At 32.6% G+C, this 22790-nt stretch overlaps 1 protein-coding gene and 1 long non-coding RNA gene across 5 annotated transcripts; one reads left to right on the plus strand and one right to left on the minus strand.

The window, feature by feature from the left end:
• Positions 1-15: 15 nt before the first annotated feature.
• On the minus strand, positions 16-6149 carry LOC109089546. Of its 2 annotated transcripts, XR_006155787.1 has the most exons (4): positions 6012-6149; positions 5300-5372; positions 4985-5042; positions 2638-3159 (listed from the first exon to the last, which is right to left on the minus strand). It is a non-coding gene; the product is annotated as an uncharacterized LOC109089546 (long non-coding RNA). The 2 variants fall into 2 exon arrangements; XR_006155786.1 differs by lacking the exons at positions 2638-3159; positions 4985-5042 and adding an exon at positions 16-321.
• Positions 6086-21550, plus strand: LOC109053418 (hippocampus abundant transcript 1 protein-like). 3 transcript variants are annotated; one of them, XM_042733297.1, is made up of 12 exons: positions 6086-6385; positions 8287-8385; positions 9685-9747; positions 9833-9960; positions 11219-11333; positions 11446-11664; positions 15921-16037; positions 16993-17064; positions 18801-18913; positions 19071-19168; positions 19423-19583; positions 20544-21550. In XM_042733297.1, the coding sequence occupies exons 1-12, from the start codon at positions 6299-6301 to the stop codon at positions 20754-20756; spliced, it is 1485 nt and encodes a 494-aa protein (XP_042589231.1). In that variant the 5' UTR covers positions 6086-6298; the 3' UTR covers positions 20757-21550. The 3 variants fall into 3 exon arrangements, with proteins under 3 accessions (XP_042589231.1, XP_042589232.1, XP_042589230.1); XM_042733298.1 differs by having other exon boundaries at positions 19423-19577; positions 20541-21550; XM_042733296.1 differs by having other exon boundaries at positions 6104-6385; positions 20541-21550.
• The last annotated feature ends 1240 nt before the right edge of the window (positions 21551-22790 follow it).

Genomic DNA, 22790 nt, shown 5'->3' on the forward strand with positions numbered 1-22790 from the left:
GTATATGTGTGTGTGTGTGTGTGTGTGTATTTACATGAATTCATGTCATTTTATTTAAAGTAATAATTCATGCAAAAAGTAAAAAAAAAAAAAAAAATCGTTCAACAAATAAATCAACAATCAGTGAATGTAATCAGTATGAAAACAGTTGTTCAAAGATGAAAGCACTAAAATTATTTGCTGGAAGCTAAAGAAGCTGGTGTCTGAAGTGTCTGAAGTGAATGTTTGCGGTCACACGCCTTCAGTTTACAAGCTCCTTCCTCTCGCTGTGGTTCTCGCCTCGTTCTGAGACCTGTGTCGTTTCAGCACGTCCTGAAGTTCCTGTCCAATCACAACCGCAAGCTTTCGTTAGTCATTGTGAAGAACAAGAACAAACACGTCCAAGAAACGCAGTCGCATGACATCAGTTTGACCAGCAGCACCTGTTTCCTTCTCAGCAGATGCTGGTTTTGAGCAAGCGCTTCCTTTTCTCTGCTTCAGATGAGAGAAGATTCAGTTTTGCTTAATAAGATGATTTTTTCAGACAGTTAATGTGAAATAAACAACCAGGCATAATCTCTACCTTAGTTTTTTGTAATTCCTCATCTAACATGGCAAAAGCTTTGTGGATCTTGTTAATGAACGCTCGCCTGGATGAAAACCACATGAGTTTGATGCACTGGTTCCAAAATCATATATTTCCTTACATATAAAGAAATGATGCATCTAAAGAGTCATATATTCATTCATATTTAAAGCTAAAATCTCCACTGTTTAAAGTTTAGGGTTGGTAAGATTTTTAAATGCTTTTGAAAGAAGTCTCTAATGCTCTCCAGGGCTGCATTTATTTGCTCAAATACACAGTAAAATTCTGAACTATTATTATAATTTGAAATAAGTGTCTTCTATGTGAATATATGTTAAAATGTAATTTATTCATGTGATCAAAACTGAGTTTTCAGCATTGTTACTCCATTCTTCAGCATCTGGGTAGTAACATATAATCTGGATAAAATTAATTAATCAGAATTCAATAATTAAGAAATCAAAATTAAATTTTAAAATGCTTATAATCAGATTACAGTTCCTTTTTTTATGGATTACATGATTGAAAATTATTCCCACAATGGCAGTAAATCAATCATAATTTATTGATTTTCCCTAATTTTTAAATAAATGAAATAAAATAAAATCCCTGGAGTAATGTAATCTTTTATTGCATGGCATGATGTTGACATCAAATAATGAAATACATTTTTTAATGCTTTTAAAAAAAAAAAATTTAAGTACTCTATTTTATTTTTTAAGTAAGTACTCTACCCAGTGCTGGTCTTCAGTGTCACATGATCTTCAGAAATCATTCTTATATGCTGATTTGCTGCTCAAGAAACATTCCTGAATACTATCAATGTTGAACACAGTTGTGCTGCCCAATATTTTTGTGGAAACCATGATTCTTTTATTTTCAGGATTCTCTGATGAATAGACAGTTCAAGAGAACAGCACTTATTTGAAACTGAAACCTGTAACATGCTAACTGTCTTTTCTGTCACTTGTGATCAGTGTATGTGACTGCAGTGTCTGTGTTGATTGTGATGGAGGTGTGTGACGTCAATCCCCTGAATGTTTTCACTCCTGTAGCTCTTCACTGTCACTGGAGACTGACTCAGCTCCTATTTCATGATGAGAATCTTTGTCGGGGCGAAGCTGATCAAGTGGAAATGATTTGAATAGCAGAATGTTACTTTCATGAGAAACTGCTAATGAAAACTATTTTAGTCAGAGAAACACCCTGCAGTCCAAACTCTGACAAAATCTCCTTCATCACTGCACAGCAATCATGGATCAGACTCAGAAGAGCTGAATACAGATGACTGTATTTACAGTATTTACCTGGCCTGGTTTATTCATTTCATTATTTTCAAGTCATTAAAATCTTGCTCTTCATTTTGCCTCCAAACACATAAAACTGCAGCCAAGAAGAAAGACACTCACTTAAAAGCAATAAAGTTATATTTGAGACATTGAACACTTATGTTTATCATAAACTAAAAGTAAAGCTATTAAAAATTGTTTTTGGTAATGATCATGAAGCTGAAATATATATATTTTTTTAATTCAAAAATGTAAAAAAAAAAAAAAAAGAAAGAAAGAAAAAGAAAATGTGAAATGTCGCAACTAACCTAAAAATTAAATAAAATAAAAACAAATAAATAAAAATAAATAAATAAGTTTAAGATGTAAAAAAAAAAAAAAAAAAAAAAAAAAAAGCCCATAACAAAATGAATAAAAAAATTAATTAAAATGAAAATGAAAACTAGACATAAATATTATATGAATAAATACAATAGTAGAATATAAATAATACTAAAATAACACTGCATTCAAATATTTGAATACATTAACTCATTCTTCATCTGATTATTTTTTATATATATATTTAATATTAGTAACATGGACTCTTTTTTCTGCCACTGAATAAAAAAGTTATTTTAAGTTAATTGAGACTTTTATCTCACAATTCAATTTTTCAGACTTCTTTTTTCTCAGAATTGCGATATATGAACACGCAATTGTCTGTTAAAAAGTCAGAATTATGAGATATAAACTTGCATTTGTGAGTTATAAAGTCAAAATTATGTGACATAATCTCACATTTAAAAACAGTCACAATTACAATTACACAATTACAGTCACAATTATTTTTAATTTTTTTTTTATCCCTAGTGGAAATGGGCTTCCATAGTAAAGTGCTGGAAACGCTGTAATCACACAAACGTTAGTCTGGGAATAAATCTGTGATTAAAATGTGACAAAAATAAAAATGAACTTTTACTTTGTCTATATTCCAGCTCTGCTCATTCAACTTCACGAGGTGCATCATGGGATGCTTTAAACACTATTGAAGGAGGAACATGAGCATTTATGATGCTTCCGTTCAATATCTTCTCCTTTTAAAAATGATCATATAAATGTCAGTCATTTAAGCAAAAGCCTTTAGATTTTTTGTGATGATCAGAAACAGTCGAGAGTCTAAGCGTTTGAAAGGTACTGTATGTAAAACCAACCAACATTACACACACACACACACACACACACACAGATGCATAATTTGTGAATTTCATTTGTTGATGACATCACTCCATCTGGATTAGTGATGGTTCCTCCGAAGTAAATATCCTGAATCAAAAAATTTTAAAAGTGAGATCATTTTTAAGTAAAACTTCATTATTACTTTTGCTCATACTTGAACTTTTTTCTAAATTAAATTAATTAAACTTCAAAACTAAGTTTGCAACTGTGGCATTTATGTGCTGATTATTCCACTTATTCACATTTTTTTTAATTGATTATTTATTTTGCTCAAATGTTCAAAATTTTTGAGTTAAGTTGTTTGGGTTTTTTTTTTTTTTTTTTTTTTTTTGTGTTTTTTTTGTGTTGTAATTATCACCAGGGTGAACAATGAATGAATATAAAAATTGTGAAAATTTATTACAATTTAAATAGCATGTTCTCTATGTGAATATCTGTTAAATAACGTAATTTGATGCCGCTTTCTGTGATGCGCATTTTGTTTTTGTATTTTCAGCATCATTACTCCAGTCTTCAGTGTCACATGATCTTCAGAAATCATTCTAATATGCTCAAGAAACATTTCTGATTATCAATGTTGAAAACAGTTCATATGTTTGTGAAAATAGTGGCACATTTTATTTTTCAGGATTCACAGATAGATAGAAAGTTCAAAAGAACAGCATTTGTGTGAAACAGAAATCTGTAGTAACGTTATAAATGTCTTTACTCTCACTTCTGATAAGATCAATGCATCCTTGCTGATTAAAAGTATTCAGTTCTTTCAAAAAAAAGGAAGAAAGAAAGAATAAAATAAAACCACATCTACAGAAGAGAAGCAGAAGAAGAAGAGGAAAGAGGAAAAGCACACAATAAACACAGCTCTATTACCGCTTCATTTCCAACAATCACTCAGTCCACTTAAGTTACATTATAAGCTCTTTTAGATGTTTTTCTACACAGTTTAATCTACAGTGGGCTCAGTATTGACCTTGCTGAAGGCAGAGCTCCTGTAGTTAAAAGAGAAAAGTGTGTTTTGATGATGCACTTCTGATTTATTATCAAAATGAAGTGTTTTTTAATGTACATACACACTACTGTTGAAGTTTTTGTAAAGGAAATTATATTTTTATTAAGCAAGGATGCATTAAAATGATTAAAAGGGACAGTTTACAATCAACACAGACACTACAGTGCATTACATTGATCATATAATGTTAAAAAAAGAGTTCTATTTTAAATAAAAGCTGTTCTTTTGAACTTTCTATTCATCTGTGAATCCTGAAAAATCAAATGTATCACAGTTTCCACGAAAATATTGTGCAGCACAACTGTTTTCAATATTGATAATAATCAGAAATGTTTCTTGAGCAGCAAATCAGCGTATTAGAATAGAAAAAAGTTATTTGAAATTGCAATGATATTTCATATGATTAAAAAATTTATTATTGTTATTATTGTTTATAATTTGCTCTCTGTTTCTTGTATTTGTGGTATTTCAGGTTAGCTTAAATTTAAAAATGCATCACTATGCATCATCTGGAGGGGAAAAATACTAGAAATTACATCATTAAATAAATGTTGAAATATTTAAATAAAACATACATGTAAAATATAATAAAGAAATTAGAAAAAAGAAAAATCAGGATGATTTCTGAAGGATCATGTGACACTGAAGACTGGAGTAATGAGGCTGAAAATTCAGCTTTGATCACAGGAATAAATTACATTTTAACATATATTCACATAGAAACCATGCAGTTTAAATTGTAATAATATTACGCTATTTTTACTGTATCCTTGATCAAAAATAAATGCCGCCCTGGTGAGCAGGAGACTTCTTTAAAAAAAAAAAATAAACATTTTACTGACCCCAAATTTTGAACAGTGGAGGTTTTAGTCTTAAATATTAATATATGAACTCTCTTATTACCATAAAGTGTGTCCTTCTTTCTGAGGCATCAGCTCGCATGTAACTTGATCAGGTGAAACTAAAAGATAACTAGAAGCTAAATACACTTATAAATACAGATGCAGACTACCATGAAATCAATAATGCATCAGCAACAAACATTCACGTATGTGTCAGCAGTGAAATATTTCACCAAAGGTATCTGTAATCATGTAAAAGCCATTCAGATATACTGGAGGATCGTCCTAAGCATAAAAAACAGTTGCACAGGCACTATGTTTAAAATCATAAATAATGAAATAAAACAGTTTGCAGCGGTTTATTGGATTCACACACCTCTGTGATCACGCTGGAAGCTCCTCCAAACAAGAAAGCGATATTTCCAGCTTCAGTCGTCGCATGGCCACATCTGTAAATGATAAGTGTAATGTTTATTTTTCTCCTTAGGGCATTACATAAACATCTGCAAGCAGAATGAACTCACCTCATCATGCTAAAGATCTGCTACCAACTTAATTGATGCAAGCCATTAAAATAGTTAAGTTTGAACCTATTCATATTAAACTGACTAGACTGATTTCTGACTTGATAACTATAAAACTATATTTTGGAACCACTAATCTGTCTTTACATTTGATAAAAGGTCTTTATCACAGGCTACACAGCAAAGACACTTTTAAATAAAAAATAAAAATATGGAATAGATTTGAAACATGGTTTTCTATTTCTATGTGGCATACTATTTATATGCAGAAATTGCTTGCACTTGCACTTGCACTAACGGCAATGAAAAGAATCATTGCCATTAAAGTGAAATTACTGGACCTCCAGGAGCCTGACAAAAAAAAATGCTCATTTTAGAACAAAATTTCATACTGCACTTTTGTATGTGTTATTTTTATTTTTGAAATTTCAGGAGTTCACTTTTGTATCTGAACTCTTCATATGTGAACAAACAGACTTTATTTATATTATTAGTTTTTAGTAACTGGTCTAAGCCTAGGTAACATTCTCTGAAAAGGGAAAGCATGATCTGATAAAAACAGACCTTTTTTTTTCTCTCTGTATTACAGCATCACCTGAAGCTGCTCGCTGTTCTCAGTCTGACCGCGCGGCGGCGCTGTTCTGCGCACTGCGATCACGTAACACACGGCTCAGCGGCACCATTTCATCCGTCTACAGTCTGCTTGATACTGCATGAAAATAACCGATCAGAACTGATTCTTTTGTCCGGTTGGACGGCTGTACTCATCGGTAAAGCTGGAAGGAGGCGGCGGAGCGCAGATATGCACGCAGCAGGACGGATTTTACGTTCCTCACGTGAGATGTGATGAGATGATGAAGAAGATGGGCGAGAAAGACCCTAAACACACCAGCCGAGTTGTGCTGGTCAAGAGGATCATAATGAAGCATGACAATCCGGTGAGAATAACACGCATGACGCAAACATGTCGAGTTCACCGCGCCGTTGAGACTAATTCATTCATTCATTCATTCACCGGAGCGCCTGTGTTTTTCTGTTGATAACAGCTACGGTGACACCCGTAAAACATTTACAGTAATTTAATGTGTATTAATATGGCTTATTGCGTTATAGTACGCATGTATGAGCAAAAATGTATTACATACGTGCGCGGGAGCGCTCTTAGCGCCTCGGCCGACGTTAGCTGACAATCACATCATTTCGGTATTTTTTAACTGCGATTGAATTTTCTTTATAACAAGGTCGTTATATCATTTCTCACAGTGTATGGATAGGTGTCATGCGCGATATCGATGGTTTTTAGCAGGGTGAGGTGACGCTAATGCTATAATGAAGCGACGCTGTTGGTTATTACGTAACTGACGCGAGCGCGCGGACACAACACCTATATCTGACGCGCGCGCGCAGTCTGTTGTCATGGGGACGCCGGAATCTTCATTCATTCATTCATCACTTACTGTCTGTGATGTCATTTGCGCATCCTGTTGAGCTTCAGACAGAACTAATTCTTCCAGAAAGACATTTAATGGATTTACAAATATTTATTTACTAATTTGATTGTTTGCTCAGCTATATATGTGTAGTTTATCAATATATAAATATATATTATTTTTATAAATATATATATATATATATATATATATATATATATATATATATATATATATATATATATATGTGTGTGTGGTGTGTGTGTGTGTGTGTGTGTGTATGCACATACAGTTATTTATCTATAATAACTATAAACATAAATATATATTTATGCATAAAATAAACAAAATGTATTTTGTATATATATACACACACACAATATAACATACACACAAACACCAGATATATATATATCTATATATCTATCACATATAAGTAAAGTATATATCTATAATAATTATATAATAATTATATATACATGCATTTATAATAAAATCTAAAATAAATATCTTAATTATAAAGTTATATATATATATAACACATTTAAATATATATTTATGCATAAAATAAACAAAAATGTTTTTTGTGTATATACACACACACACAAAATATAAAATACACACACAAACACACAGATAATATATATATATATATATATATATATATATATATATATATATATAATTTGTATTTTATTTTATTTTTTATAAATGCATGTATATGTATTTAATAATAAATTGAATTATTCTGGAAGTACAAAAAAAATAAATAAAGATTTTGAAATGTATTTTTACAAAATGCAATTTTCTACTCTTTTTCTAAACACAGTCATGCAAAACAACTAAAATAATTAAAAGAGGATATACATAAACCAGCACATGATGTTGTTTAAAATTCATACATGCAACTCACATATTACTTTTGTTTTTTGTTTACATTATTGATGTATATTTGAAGCTTTTCTATCACATTACCCAAGAAGTGCTCATAGAGCCTTAAAAAGCTTCACAGATCCATGAAAGATTCAGAGCACTCCAGTGAGAGGTAAATGTTGTCCGTTACATAACGTCTGTCCCAAACTATCTGCTGAGAAACAAGTGTCCTGTTTTCAGCCAAATAACGTCTCTGTGTTTCCTGCTTCATGTATAAATGAGATTAAATGACATTAATAACTCACGTTTTCATTCATAAGACATTCTTGCGAGTGCATATTAAGCATCACAGTGGATTCTTTGAGAGATTAGGCTGTGAACAGAGTTTGGCACGGCTGAATCTCTTTCGTCTTCTGTGTCCAAACGTCCCGGAGGAATAGCAATGAGACGAGTCCCACTGAAAGCCGAGGAGTCGGTCATTCACTGTTATGCTTAGCATTATTAATAAAGAGCTGTTTATGTGTGTGATGCCGCAGGTCCAGCAGGGCATCGGGAAGCCGAGCGTCTATCATGCTGTTGTGGTCATCTTCCTGGAGTTTTTCGCCTGGGGTCTCCTGACCACGCCGATGCTCACCGTGAGTTACTTCAATTACGTTTCAGGATTAATGCTTCAATTATAGTTGCACTATTTTATTTTTGGCACCAGAAGGTGTCAGTGTAAGGTGTAAGACCACTATTCAATCTAGGGTTGAGACTAGTGAACATTGTTTTGTTTTGGTAATATTTCTGGAACATTTTATAAAGAACTGAACTTTTACATTTTTTTTAAATAAGAACAAAATTTAAGAATTCTGTTAACTAAAACTATTAAAAACCTTTTTAGTATTTTAAGTAAAACTGAACTAAATAAAATATAAATATAGGATAAAAAACGTATTCATACAAAATTAGCCTTGCAGCAAGCTGAAATTAACTAAAACTAAATTATTAAAAATCATTTCCATTAATTGAAATAAAACTGAAGTAAAAAAAACCTTTACCTTAAACTTAAAAAAATAAAAAAATGATTTTGTAGCTAACTGAAATAAAATAAGCTTAAAGTACTAAAATTACTAAAACCTAAACTGAAATAAAAAATTAATTAAATCTATATAGAAATATAAAAATATAATTAAAACATGACAAAGCATATCACTATCAGTTAGCAGTGTTATATTAACTAAAACTAAACTATTAAAAATCATTTCCAGTAACTTAAATAAAACTGAAGTAAAAAAAAACTTTACTTTAAATTTAAAAAAAAATTAAAATGTGAAAATTTGATTTTGCAGCTAATTGAAATAAAATAAGTTTAAGTTGAAGTACTAAAATTAAATTGAAATAAAAAGTAAATTTAAGCTTTTAGATTTTTAAAAAAAAAATGACAGAAATGACAAAAGCACGCTGGCTTTTAGCGTTATTACAGAAAACAAAACAATTAAATATATGTTTTGATAATTGGAATAAAGTTGAAATAAAATATAAATATTAGTTGAAAACATTACTTCTAAAACTTCAAAAAAAGTTAACTTCAAATTGTAAATGTGGCCTTGGCAGTTAACTAAAATAAATCATTTTAGGTCGAATGACAAACGAAAAGTAAAAAATAAAAATACATTTACACTACATAGAATGAAAAAAAAAAAAAAAAATAATATAATTGAAATGGCAAAGGTAAATATTATTAATAATTTTTTTGATGAATAAATATATGTGTGTGAATGATAGATATTAATAAATAAATAATATATAGTAGTATATACATTAAATAATGCTGGTTATTTGTGAAGGCACATAAGAACCAGGGAAAAATACACATCAGTGCACCTTTAATTTTGAGAAATATATGTATTATATTTGATCTGTCTGTTGAAATGTGAATTTTTCATTTGTAGGTTTTGCATGAAACGTTCCCCAAACACACGTTCTTAATAAACGGCCTGATTCAGGGAGTGAAGGTACGTGATGTGAATGTTTTGGACTGGTTTAGTTCGTCTGTGTTGGTTTTATTGTCACGGAGATGTTTCTGCTTTGGTTCGTCAGGGTCTGCTGTCGTTTATGAGCGCTCCGTTAATTGGCGCTCTGTCAGACGTGTGGGGCAGACGATCGTTTCTATTGGTTACCGTGTTCTTCACGTGTGCGCCCATCCCGCTCATGAGACTCAGTCCATGGTAAGAGTGTCCTCACGTGACCTCAGACGATGCAATACCTTGGGTTCAGATGATGTGACTTGCAGAGAAAACATGGAAGACATGAAAATATCAGGGATTTTTATACTGTGATATATTTAAGTTATGATTGTAAAATATTTGTAATAATTTTTACTTTATACTTGAAAAGTTACTAAATAAATGTGTGTATATATATATATATATATATATATATATATATATATATATATATATATATATATATATATTATATACATCGTAATTAATATATAATAATAATGTATATTATATACAAAATAATATTTAAACTTAAATTAACAAATTTATTTGGATTGTATATTTCATACAGTGACTTATTTGACTTATAAAAATCATTATAAAAGTTATATATTTTAATTATGATTGTATAACATTTACTTTTTGCTATATATATATATATATATATATATATATATATATATATATATACACTTTAAATACCTCTATATACTTTATATATACCTTAAATATTAAGTATATATTATAATTAAAATTCAATATATTAAATCATTAACATATATTTTTTATTATTGTGTATTTTATACAATATTTAATGTTTTCTTTATACTTTATATTTTTATAATATATATATTAAATATATAATATATATTTGTTATAATTTATTACTTTATTTTTATTGAATTATATAACATTAATAATTATTATATATTATTTAATACATTTGTAATAGTTATTCTTATTAATCTTAATGTATTTAAAAAATATATATAATATAAAAAATCTATATTTATATATAAATATAATATTTTATATATATACTTTAAATATTAAGTAAATATTATACTTAAAATTCAATATATTAAATCATTAACATATATTTTTTATTTTTGTGTATTTTATACAATATTTAATGTTTTCTTTATACTTTATATTTTCATAATATATATTTAATATATAATATATATTTAATATAATATTTGTAATAATTGATAACTTTATTTTTATTAAATTATATAACATTAAGAATTATCTTAATGTATTTAAAATATATTATATATAAATATAATACAAAAAAATTATATATATTTTTAAATATATTTTTTCTCACCAGTGGTGGTGATGTTGAAATCTTTATGCTTGTTTTATGTTTTGTTGTTTTTATGTTTTATCCAATAATCCAATACCGAAAAGTTTATGGAAATTCATTGGAAAACATTTAGGGATCTCTTAGTTCATCTTATATTTCACTTGTTTTCAGGTGGTACTTTGCCATGATATCAGTGTCCGGCACATTTTCCGTCACCTTCTCTGTAATCTTCGCGTACATCGCAGACATTACGGACGTGCGTGAGAGGAGTACGGCGTACGGACTCGTAAGTGTCTCTTTGGACAGATCTCAGAGTCTCAGTGAAGTGAGTTTCTTGAAGTGTTTTCGGTTTTGTTTGTGAGGATTGATGGGCGAGTTATATTTCTATACGCTTCCAGGTTTCGGCGACGTTCGCAGCGAGTCTGGTCACCAGCCCGGCCATCGGCGCGTACCTGTCGGCCAGCTACGGAGATAATCTGGTGGTGCTGCTGGCGACTCTCATCTCTCTGGCCGACATCTGCTTCATCCTGCTGGCCGTCCCAGAGTCCCTGCCAGACAAGATGAGACTCAACACATTGGGAGCACCCATCTCCTGGGAGCAGGCCGACCCCTTCACTGTAAGGATTTAAAGGAGCATTCTCCACTTGTTTATTTTTTTTTTTTTATTATTTGGTATAATGATATGTAAGCATTATGAAAAGATAACTTTAAATTTTATTTTTTTTTTTTTTTTGTTTTTATATTTTTACATTTAGAATAGTTTATTTAGAATATTTTATTTGAGTCAACATAAAATTTATTACACATACAGCGGGTAAAAGAAGTATTGAACACATCACCATTTTTCTCAGTAAATATATTTCTCAAGGTGCTGTTGATATGAAATTTTCACCAGATGTCGGTAACAACCCAAGTAATCCATACATACAAATAAATTCAGATTATGTAGAATGACCCAGGGGAAAAGTATTGAACATGAACACATGAAGAAAGGGAGGTGCAAAGTGGCATGGGAAGCCAAGACACCAGCTGAAATCTATCAGTAATTAGAAAGCAATACTGCCACTAGTCAGTGGAAATTAATATTAGCTGATTTAGTCCCAACTGATGCCCTATAAAAAGGTGTCTCATTACCAACGTGTCACACAAGAAACAATGCATGATGGGTAAAAGCAAAGAGCTTTCTCAAGACCTACACAACCTTATTGGTGCAAAACATACTGCTGGCATTGGCTACAGAAGGATTTCTATACTTCTGAATGTTTCAGTGAGCACTGTTGGGGTCATAAACCGGCCACGACCAGGTGCTCCTCGCAAGATTTCTGCCAGAGCAGTGAAAAAAAATGATCAGAAGAGTTTTCTAAGAGCCAAGGATCACTTGTGGAGTGCTTCAGAAAGTACCTGGAAATTAGCAGGTACAATTGTTTCAAAGAAAACAGTAAGTAATGCACTCAATCGCTGTGGCCTGTAAAAAAATGTTAAGCACTCAAGGATGTATTGCTGTATTGATGGAATGTTGAAGCATGTTTAAGATTTTTATGGTTTTCTTTTCATAATTTGGATGTGAATGTGTGGGAGATTGGAGTCTGGTGAGATGAGACCAAAATTGTGCTCTTTGGATGCCATAATTAACTACATGTTTTGTTTTGAAGTTGGATGGTCACATCAAAACATAATATGTTTGTGTGTGGCTGGATTAATTTATATGAATGGAGGGTGGGATGTTAAATTCATTAAGACAATGATATGATACACACAGCCAAGGAAACTCTCAACTGGTTTCAGAGAAAGAAAGTAAAGCTGCTAGAATGGCTGACTTGAAATCAATAGAAAATCTATGGAAAGAACTAAAGATTAGAGTTTATAGAAGAGGCCCATGGAACCTTCAAAATCTGAAGACTGTTTGTGTGAAAGAATGGGGTGAAATCACACCTGAGCAATGCATGCGACTACTTTCTCCTACAGGAGGCATCTTGAAGCTGTCATTAACAACAAAGGCTTTCGTATGACATATTACATAAATTTCAGTAAGCGTGTTCAATACTTTTTCCCTGGGTCATTCCTTTTTATTACACAGTACTTAATTTCTGAACTTATTTGTATTGTTTTCTTTGTGTGTATGGATTATTTGGGTTGTTACCAACATCTGGAGAAAATTTCATGTCAACAGCACCTTTAGAAATATATTTAGTGAGAAAAATGGTGATGTGTTCAATACTTATTTTACCCGTTGTAAATGTTTATGCTACAACGACCTAACATAAACTATGAAACATAAAAGAAGATCATTTTATTCATACAATGGAAGTCATTAGTAACCAAAACAGCTTTGTTACCAACAGTTTTCAAAATACCTTCTTTTATGTTCCACAAAAGAAAGTAAGTCATTTAGGTTTGAGTAGGCTGAATGATGACATAGTTAAATTTTTTTGGGTGAACTATCCCTTTAAAGAATTTATTTATTTATTTTTACTATGATGTTATGTAAAAAAATAAAAAAAAATAGATATATGTATTCAACATCATAATTATACATTTTAAAAAGTATAGTGCCCTTCAATAATTGTGAAATCAGTTAAGGAAAAGTCAAAACAATAGTCATCTATAACAATAGTCTCAAAATATATATATATATATATATATATACTAGATATATATATATATATATATATATATATATATGTTTATTTATTTGATGACTATTGTTATAGATGACTATTGTTTGACTTTTCCTTAACTGATTTCATTTATACAGGTCCTTCTCAAAAAATTAGCATATTGTGAAAAAGTTCATTATTTTCCATAATGTAATGATAAAAATTAAACTTTCATATATTTTAGATTCATTGCACACCACTGAAATTTTTCAGGGTCTTTTATTGTTTTAATACTGATGATTTTGGCATACAGCTCATGAAAACCCAAAATTCCTATCTCAAAAAATTAGCATATCATGAAAAGGTTCTTCTAAACGAGCTATTAACCTAATCATCTGAATCAACTAATTAACTCTAAACACCTGCAAAAGATTTCCTGAGGCTTTTTAAAAACTCCCAGCCTGGTTCATTACTCAAAACCGCAATCATGGTAAGACTACCGACCTGACTGCTGTCCAGAAGGCCATCATTGACACCCTCAAGCGCGAGAGGGTAAGACACAGAAAGAAATTTCTGAAACGAATAGGCTGTTCCCAGAGTGCTGTATCAAGGCACCCTCAGTGGGAAGTCTGTGGGAAGAAAAAAAAGTGTGGCAAAAAAAACGCTGCACACAACGAGAAGAGGTGACCGGACCCTGGGGAAGATTGTGGTAGAAGGACCGATTCCAGACCTTGGGGGACCTGCGAAGCAGTGGACTGAGTCTGGAGTAGAAACATCCAGAGCCACCGTGCACAGGCGTGTGCTTTTGAACCAGAACACAGCGGCAGAAGCGCCTGACCCTGGGCTACAGAGAAGCAGCACTGGACTGTTGCTCAGTGGTCCAAAGTACTTTTTTTTCGGATGAAAGCCAAATTTTGCATGTCATTCGGAAATCCCAGGTGCCAGAGTCTGGAGGAAGACTGGGGAGAAGGAAATGCCAAAATGCCTGAAGTCCCAGTGTTCAAGTACCACAGTCATTGATGGTCTGGGGTGCCATGTCAGCTGCTGGTGTTGGTCCACTGTGTTTTATCAAGGGCAGGGTCAATGCAGCTAGCTATCAGGAGATTTTGGAGCACACTTCATGCTTCCATCGCTGAAAAGCTTTATGGAGATGAAGATTTCGTTTTCAGCACGACCTGGCACCTGCTCACAGTGCCAAAACCACTGGTAAAATGGTTTACTGACCCATGGTATTACTGTGCTCAATTGGCCTGCCAACTCTCTCCTGGCCCTGAACCCCATAGAGAATCTGTGGGATATTGTGAAGAGAAAGTTGAGAGACGCAAGACCAAACACTCTGGGATGAGCTTAAGGCCGCTATCGAAGCATCCTGGGCCTCCATAAACACCTCAGCAGTGCCACAGGCTGATTGCCTCCATGCCACGCCGCATTGAAGCAGTCATTTCTGCAAAAGGATTCCCGACCAAGTTATTGAGTGCATAACTGAACATAATTATTTGAAGGTTGACTTTTTTTGTATTAAAAACACTTTTCTTTTATTGGTCGGATGAAATATGCTAATATTTCAAATATCAAATATGCTATTTGAAAATCTGGAATCTGAGGGTGCAAAAAAATCTAAATATTGAGAAAATCATCTTTAAAGTTGTCCAAATGAATTCTTAAACAATGCATATACTATCAAAAAAAATTAAAGTTTTGATATATTTATGGTAGGAAATTTACAAAATATCTTCATGAAACATGATCTTTACTTAATATCCTAATGATTTTTGGCATGAAAGAAAAATTGGTAATTTTAACCCATACAATGTTTTTTTTGGGTATTGCTAAAAATATACCCCAGCCCATGGTTTTGTGGTCCAGGGTCACATATAATATAATTATATACATATTGCCTTGCTCTCAGTTATTGAAGCCATTCAAGGTATCTTGGAGAGGTGAAGTGTCCAAATTGCAACATCTAACTACTGATGTGCCTCAGGGCTCTGTTCTTGGACCACTTATATAATATAATTATCATAGCATCACTAGGTTCTGTCATTCAGGAACATGGCTTTTCATATCACTGCTATGCTGATGACACTCAGTTTTACCTCTCATTCATCCTGATTTAAATATATCAGGATGGAATATATCAGTAGTTTAAATGGGAAAAATAATATCTGCTTCGTACTGATGATTAAAATAAAACACTACTATACAAAACAACTTTTTTCATTTCAGTTTTATGAGCTACTGAATGTTTTATTGATGCTTTTTGTGTTTCTTCACAGTCTTTGCGGAAAGTCGGACAGGACACGACCGTTCTGCTCATCTGTATCACAGTCATTTCTCTGTCCTATCTGCCCGAGGCGGGCCAGTACTCCAGCTTTTTCCTCTACCTGCGACAGGTAAGCTGTTTATTCTTGGTTTTTAATGAACAAATGTAAAGGTTCTATATTTAATGTTTCCGATTAAAGCTTCCATTAAACTGTCATTAGCGGTTTATGCTGCAGGGTGCTTTTTTTTTGTTGAGTTTTTTCTGTTTTTGTGTTGTTTTTTAGTGTCTTGTTTTGTTGTGCATAGTGATGACTGGAAGGTTTTTAGCTTGAGCATGCTTCTAATTAACTAAATGACTGGAAGGTTTTTAGCTGCAGCATGCTTCTAATTAACTAAACAAGAAGAATCAGTAATAAAAACAACTATCATACTAATCATACTGCTTCTGCATGATGACCAACAAAGTTTGCTTTATTTAATGTAGTTGTAATTTTTTATTTTTTTTTTATTTTTTGTAAATTCTTTTAAATATCATTCTAAAAGTTTTGCTGCAGTGTGTTAGGGGGTTTGCAGTAAAAACAGTACAGTAAAATGGGAAAAAAGAGTCAGATAGGGCTGAAATAGGAATTTGTACGACTAAAATTAAAAAGAGTAATATTCTGAAATTACATTTTAAAATATAAACTGTAGTTTTTTTCTTTTTTTTTTTTTAGATTATTATCAATGTTGAAAACAGTTGTGCTGCACAATATTTTTCTGGAAACTGATACATTTTATTTTTCAGGATTCTTTGATGAATAGATAATCAATGAAGTTAATGCACCATTTGTGATGTTATGGACCTTTATTAATAATAGTAGTTTTACCTTTTCCTTTTTTTTTCCTTATTTTTTTTTAGTTTTTGGATTTACTTATAATAGCTTGGATTTATTTCACACACTCGTCGGTTTGATTGTTAGTTTTGTCCCTGTCTGAGCGTTGAGTTGAGTTCAGTGACGGTTCATTACTGGATATAACAGAGTTCACTGGATCCAGGTGCGCTGGTGCAGACTGATGGTGATGCGGCTCTTTCTCTCTGTCTCTCAGGTCATTAACTTCTCGCCCAAAACGATCGCGGTGTTCATCGGCGTGGTGGGAATCCTCTCCATCCTGGCGCAGGTATTTAATTGAGGCAATATTCTTGACTCTGCCTTATTACTCGTGTCGTTGAGCCGGCGAGGCGTCTCGTGAAAGTGGCTCTCGCAAACGCTTTCTAATTGAATTTAATTCCTTTAAAAGTTCAGTGGTAAATGTAATGAAATATAGGCAGGGCTGTAATGAGCAGATAGCATGGTGTTAGCTGGTTTATTTAAGTGGAGGGGTTTTATTTTTAGCCCCACAACAAGCTAGTTGAATTCTAGCAGCTTTGCTCTGATTCAGTACGACACAGCAATAAACACGATGTTTCAGTATAAAAACAATAACAGCCAATGTCTGCTGATTTGCAAATGAGTGTTGATGAATGTCGGCTGATTTGTGATGTTGGGTTGATTTTTATAAATATGATTTTTTTTGTGTGTTTGTGTATTATATATATTTAATTTTTGTGTGTGTTTATATTTAATATATATTTATTTTATTTGAATATTAAAGAACACATTTTATTTCCACAAAATAAGAATTAAGTTTTTTTTTTTTTTTTAAATGATACATATGTATCAGCTTTGATGCACTTATCAAAATAACAAAAGCGGTTGAATGTTAAACGTTTTGGTTTTAATGTTAAAAAAATAATGTATATTTTAACTTAAGATCTGCAAAAGAGTGGAAAATATATTCAAATACTCCAATTAATGTCAAAGAACTTTACATAAACACAAGTTTATGAATAAATAAGCTTTTTTCCTGTTTGGATTTAGTAAAACACCCAAAACACATGCTTATGTTTGCATTTTCTGGCCACTAAAATCAGAAGTAGGCATGAATTAATGTCATACATGTGAAAATGGGCTGATAATTGCACAGCAGGGTTTCTGCAGGCTTCATGAAGATAAATCTAAGACCTTTTTAGGACACAAGTTTAATGAATAAATTAAAGGGAACATCATTTGTCAATATGATCTTTAGATGTAAATGTCTATTTGGATGTAATTGTTTGTGCTGGCAATAATGAGTTGTAATATTTGATAACTAGAAGTTTTATATAGATATTTTTTACTTTTTGTTTATTTTTTTTTGATTATAAAGCTTAACTATTATGGGAATATCTTTTATTCTACCTTCGGATGACACTGCAAACAAAGCTGTTCTTCCTGAGTATCTTTGTCTTGTTTTCAGGGCAAATGTCTTAACGATTCTTAAATGAAAACAGATGCAAAATGACACAATTCAACTTACAAGTCATGATTTCTGAGAAATTGATCAAAATGAAATTACAGCAAGAACAAATATCTGCCAGTGGGCTCGGAAAAATTCACTTAATTTAAAGGGAAAACAAGTTCTCATTCTCCATCCACAGATATTTGTTCTCGTTTTAAGCTTGCAATCACTTTTTAGTTTCTCAGAAAACAAAAGTGCATATCTTAATTTTGCATCTAAAGTAAATGTCCCCTGATTTAAGGATGTTTCTACTGGAAAACAAAACAAAAACACTGAAGATGTTTTTTTGGTTGCAGTGCAGTGCATGCAACATTTAATGCCATGACTATAAACGTAAGATTTTCTGCCTTTTTTAAGGCTTTAATTTGTAAATGAAGAATGATTTGGACGGCAATTGGCCGTCAAAAACAAAAATGCAACAAAATGCATTATATTTTGTGAGAAAGTGTGACGTGCTCAAGAATTTGGACCCAAAATTGGTATGAAACGACTATTTGTTCAGCAAATACGCTTATTTATTCTTATGTTCCCTACAGACGCTGTTTCTGACTTTATTAATGAGGACCATCGGGAACAAGAACACGGTTCTTCTGGGTCTGGGTTTCCAGATTCTCCAGCTGGCCTGGTACGGTTTGGGGTCCGAGCCGTGGTGAGTTAACATCGAGATCAGGAGAAGTGACCTGCTTTTGCAAACATTACAGAACAATGGTCTGTTTTGTTTAGGGAGAGTGAGTTACTTGTTTTTTGTTTTTATTGTGTAGAGGTGTGTGTTTTTTTTGTTGATGTCTGATGTTATATTTGTTTAGGATGATGTGGGCGGCCGGCGCGGTGGCAGCCATGTCCAGCATAACGTTCCCTGCAGTGAGCACTTTAGTGTCGCGCAGCGCAGATCCAGATAAACAGGGTAATCTCTTACATGCGATAACTTCAAGATTTTAAATGTTCAAAACTTTAAGGATTGAAGAAAAACCATTAATGAACTGTGCACTATGAGAGCAGGAACTTGTATTCAGAAAGTACACATTTTTGTTTCATGTTGCCTTCTAAGTGAAAATCTGAGGCATTTAAATAATAATAATAATAATTTGTTGCATTTATATAGCACTTTTCTAGTAATTTAAAGCCATTTTTCCATCTGTGTGTGCTGTGTTACCTCAGGTCTGGTTCAGGGCATGATAACAGGGATTCGGGGGCTCTGTAACGGTCTGGGTCCGGCGCTGTACGGCTTCATTTTCTTCCTCTTTAATGTGGAGTTGAGCGGGATCACCTCCATCCAGCCCGACTACGCCATCCCTCTACAGACCTCACCAGAGGTACAGGTGAGTTTCAAATTGGTTTAGTGAATCAGTTCAAAATATTGATTCAGTGATTCATTTGCATCATGACTCAAAGGCACTCCACGCACAGCAATTTTAATGCTTAAAATGTTTTTCTAATAGAATTTTTTAACCTATTTGGTTACAGTAACTTTGGTTGAAATGATAAAAGATTTACTTTTGAGGTGACTTAAGAGCAAATAAATGATGTTATAAAAGCTTTTTATTTTTAATCTGTTGATTGACTTTTTATGTGTTTTTTTTATTTTTTTTTCTTTTTTTGTGTTCATTTTAAGTTTATTTTGGTGATTTATTATGCTAAATGACTAAATTTAAATGTAAATTTCAATTAATCACTTTAAGGTATAAATATAAAAATACAAATAAAAATTATGTATACGTATGTGTGTTTTTTTCTAAAGTACAAAGTATATATCTGTGTATGTGTATGTGTAAAAATAACATATCTACTATAGATTCACTATACATTATCTATTTTGTGCAAAACTTTTGCTTTATAATGTAATGTAAAATCATATATAATAAAAATATAACATTTGCCATATTTGCAAAAAACTTTTACTGTAAAAAAATTTTTTGAACGCTTATAAATTCTAATTATAAAAATATCTAATTTCGCATCAGCATATAAGTAAAATCTTATAACGATCATAAATGTTTTTCAGAACAAGAATGAAAAATGTAAGTAAAAAAACAAACGTTAATTATAGTGGAAAACAACATTTATTAGAATGTTTATTTAAACTGAAAATACACTGTGCAAATAAACTAGACTCATCAAAAACGTTACTTACATTGCTGAAAATACTTGATATATTCATTTAATATATGTATGATCTATATATCTAAGTAAATACTCACTCAGTAGCTCAAACAGTGTCATAAATCCTTGATGACTTCCTCTAATGCCACTTACTTTCTGCCTGTTTTTTTGTGTAGAAGACCTTAATCCCCGGTCCTCCGTTCCTCCTGGGCGCCTGTACTGTGGTGGTGGCGTTTGTAGTCGCTCTCTTCATCCCGGACCACCCCACGCCCCCAGCAACGCCCTGCCAAACCCGTAAGAGCAGCGCGAGCCTGGCCGGCGCTCACACCAACACACCGCTGCCGGGGAGCGACGAGGACTTCGAACCGCTGCTGGAGGACAGCAACGTCTGACTCTGAGACTGAATCACATTTGGAAAAAAATGAAAAGGGCGTCAACACATCGCAAACCCTCCACCTGTCAGCGACTAACATTTGAGAGCGTGCAGTGTTTCTTTTTTTTTTTTGGTTGTTTATGACAAAACGGTTATTGGTTTTGAACTCAGAAGCTTTTTTATTAAGCGTTTTTACAGTGTTTAACATGACTCAACACACTAAGGGCTCGATCAGTGAGGTGGGATGCGTTCGGTTTGATTGAGCTTAAACGCAAAGCTCTTTACGTATATAGATATTTGGGCAAAGTGCAGTAAAGTTTGGCTTGACGCTTATCGTTGCTGTCGTGAGATTGAAGAAAAACTGGGTGAACTTCATGAAAACATGGTTTACGCCATTACAACCTGAAGAAGAAAATAAAGCCTGTTTTTAGACATTATTTTCAAGCACATTTTCTCCCTCCTAAAAACAGGCTTTATTTGCATGAAGAAAAATAATCACATTTCCTGTGATTTTAAACAGATTTCAAATAATTCACCCGAATTAATACACAGTATTTTTATACTGCAGCGACTGAAGCCTTAAAGTCACATATCCTGTGGCGTATGACAAGGTTTTAATAGATTAGAGATGCATCTGGTTGCATGAACAGTATTTGTGGCGATGTTAACCAAACCCGAAACACTAGAGCACCAGCGCTGTGGCGCGGTTACTGAGGCTAACGTAGTTCTTCTAGGCTAGTTAGTTGTTTCGGACACGGCTTGATTGTGAAATTCTTGAACTGTGTGTGTGTGTGTATGTGTGTGTGTGTGTGTAAAGGTTCTATGCAGTAGAGATCAAAAATGGCATTGAATTTAGAAGTAAAATGGACTGCGAATGCCATTTCATGTTGAGAAACATGGCTGTTTAAAATGACAGTATTGCTTAAAATATTACATTTGTACAATTGAAATTTTACCTTCATTTTTACTTTGGAAAACAGAAATGGCAAAGTGCAGTTGTTAAGCTATTTTACTCAACCATATTTATATATTTCCTTAAGAATAATTCGTATTTATTAAAAATCAGCCAACATAATCTAAGTACCAACTACCTCATTTGTGGAGGTTAGATTCGACCTGACTATATTTTTATCTGCATTTTTTTTGTTTTGTTTTTATAGCCACAATCCATTTTGAATACAGGATTTTTCCAAGATTCATACAAAAAAATCATTATTTCGTTCACGAATTCCATATCTTCTCACACAGTGAACGTTTTCCAAGCTGATGATTTGTTTTGCACGAACACCCGTATGAATTTCCAGAGTGATGCTTTATATTTCCGAAGCCTCTTTCTTTATTTTGTGCGAAGAACACTGTAGAGCATCTCATTAGAGTTTGAGGTCATCATCAGACTGACCCGTGCTCATTTCCTGTTCCACGTGCGCATCATTTCCTCCACTTGCTGTATTCCATACAAATACGGCAGATATTCCATTCAGAACCCGGTGACCTGTCAATCAGAGATCGTGAACGTATCTGAATATTTGCTTTCCATCATTTATTCTCCACCCTTGAGTCTTTTTCCATGTGTTTGCATTATTTCAGTCATATTTATAATGCAGCGACGTGAAACTTTATGCTTGAAATTGCGCTGTTGTGTATTTATGGCGCGATTCCGGAACGTGTGTAACGGCTCAGCCGTAGTTTTTGTGTATTTTTTTGGGTTTTTTTTTGGTTTTGAGTTTGTGACGGCAGTTTTTAACGTGTGTTTTAGCGTGTATTATATATTAGTTATTTTTGGTTTTTTTAGTATTGTACATGTTGCCAGACCTGCAATATTTTTGGAACAATTAACGTGCCGCTCCAAATAAGATCAACCGATCGTCAGAAGCGTTGCGCACGTTCACTAGAATAACTTTCGCTTTTCATTTCTGAACTTAAGTATTTGTGTGTCTTTCAATGGGATACACAAGGTGCCTCAAGTGTAAAACATGTTCATTTGTAGTCTGAATACATTGAGCAGCTGATGAAGATGAACTGTACAGGGATCCTTATGTAGCCTATTTATTGT

This window comes from Cyprinus carpio, chromosome B10 (genome assembly GCF_018340385.1).
Source record: "Cyprinus carpio isolate SPL01 chromosome B10, ASM1834038v1, whole genome shotgun sequence".
In the NCBI taxonomy this organism is placed as follows: Eukaryota; Metazoa; Chordata; class Actinopteri; order Cypriniformes; family Cyprinidae; genus Cyprinus; species Cyprinus carpio.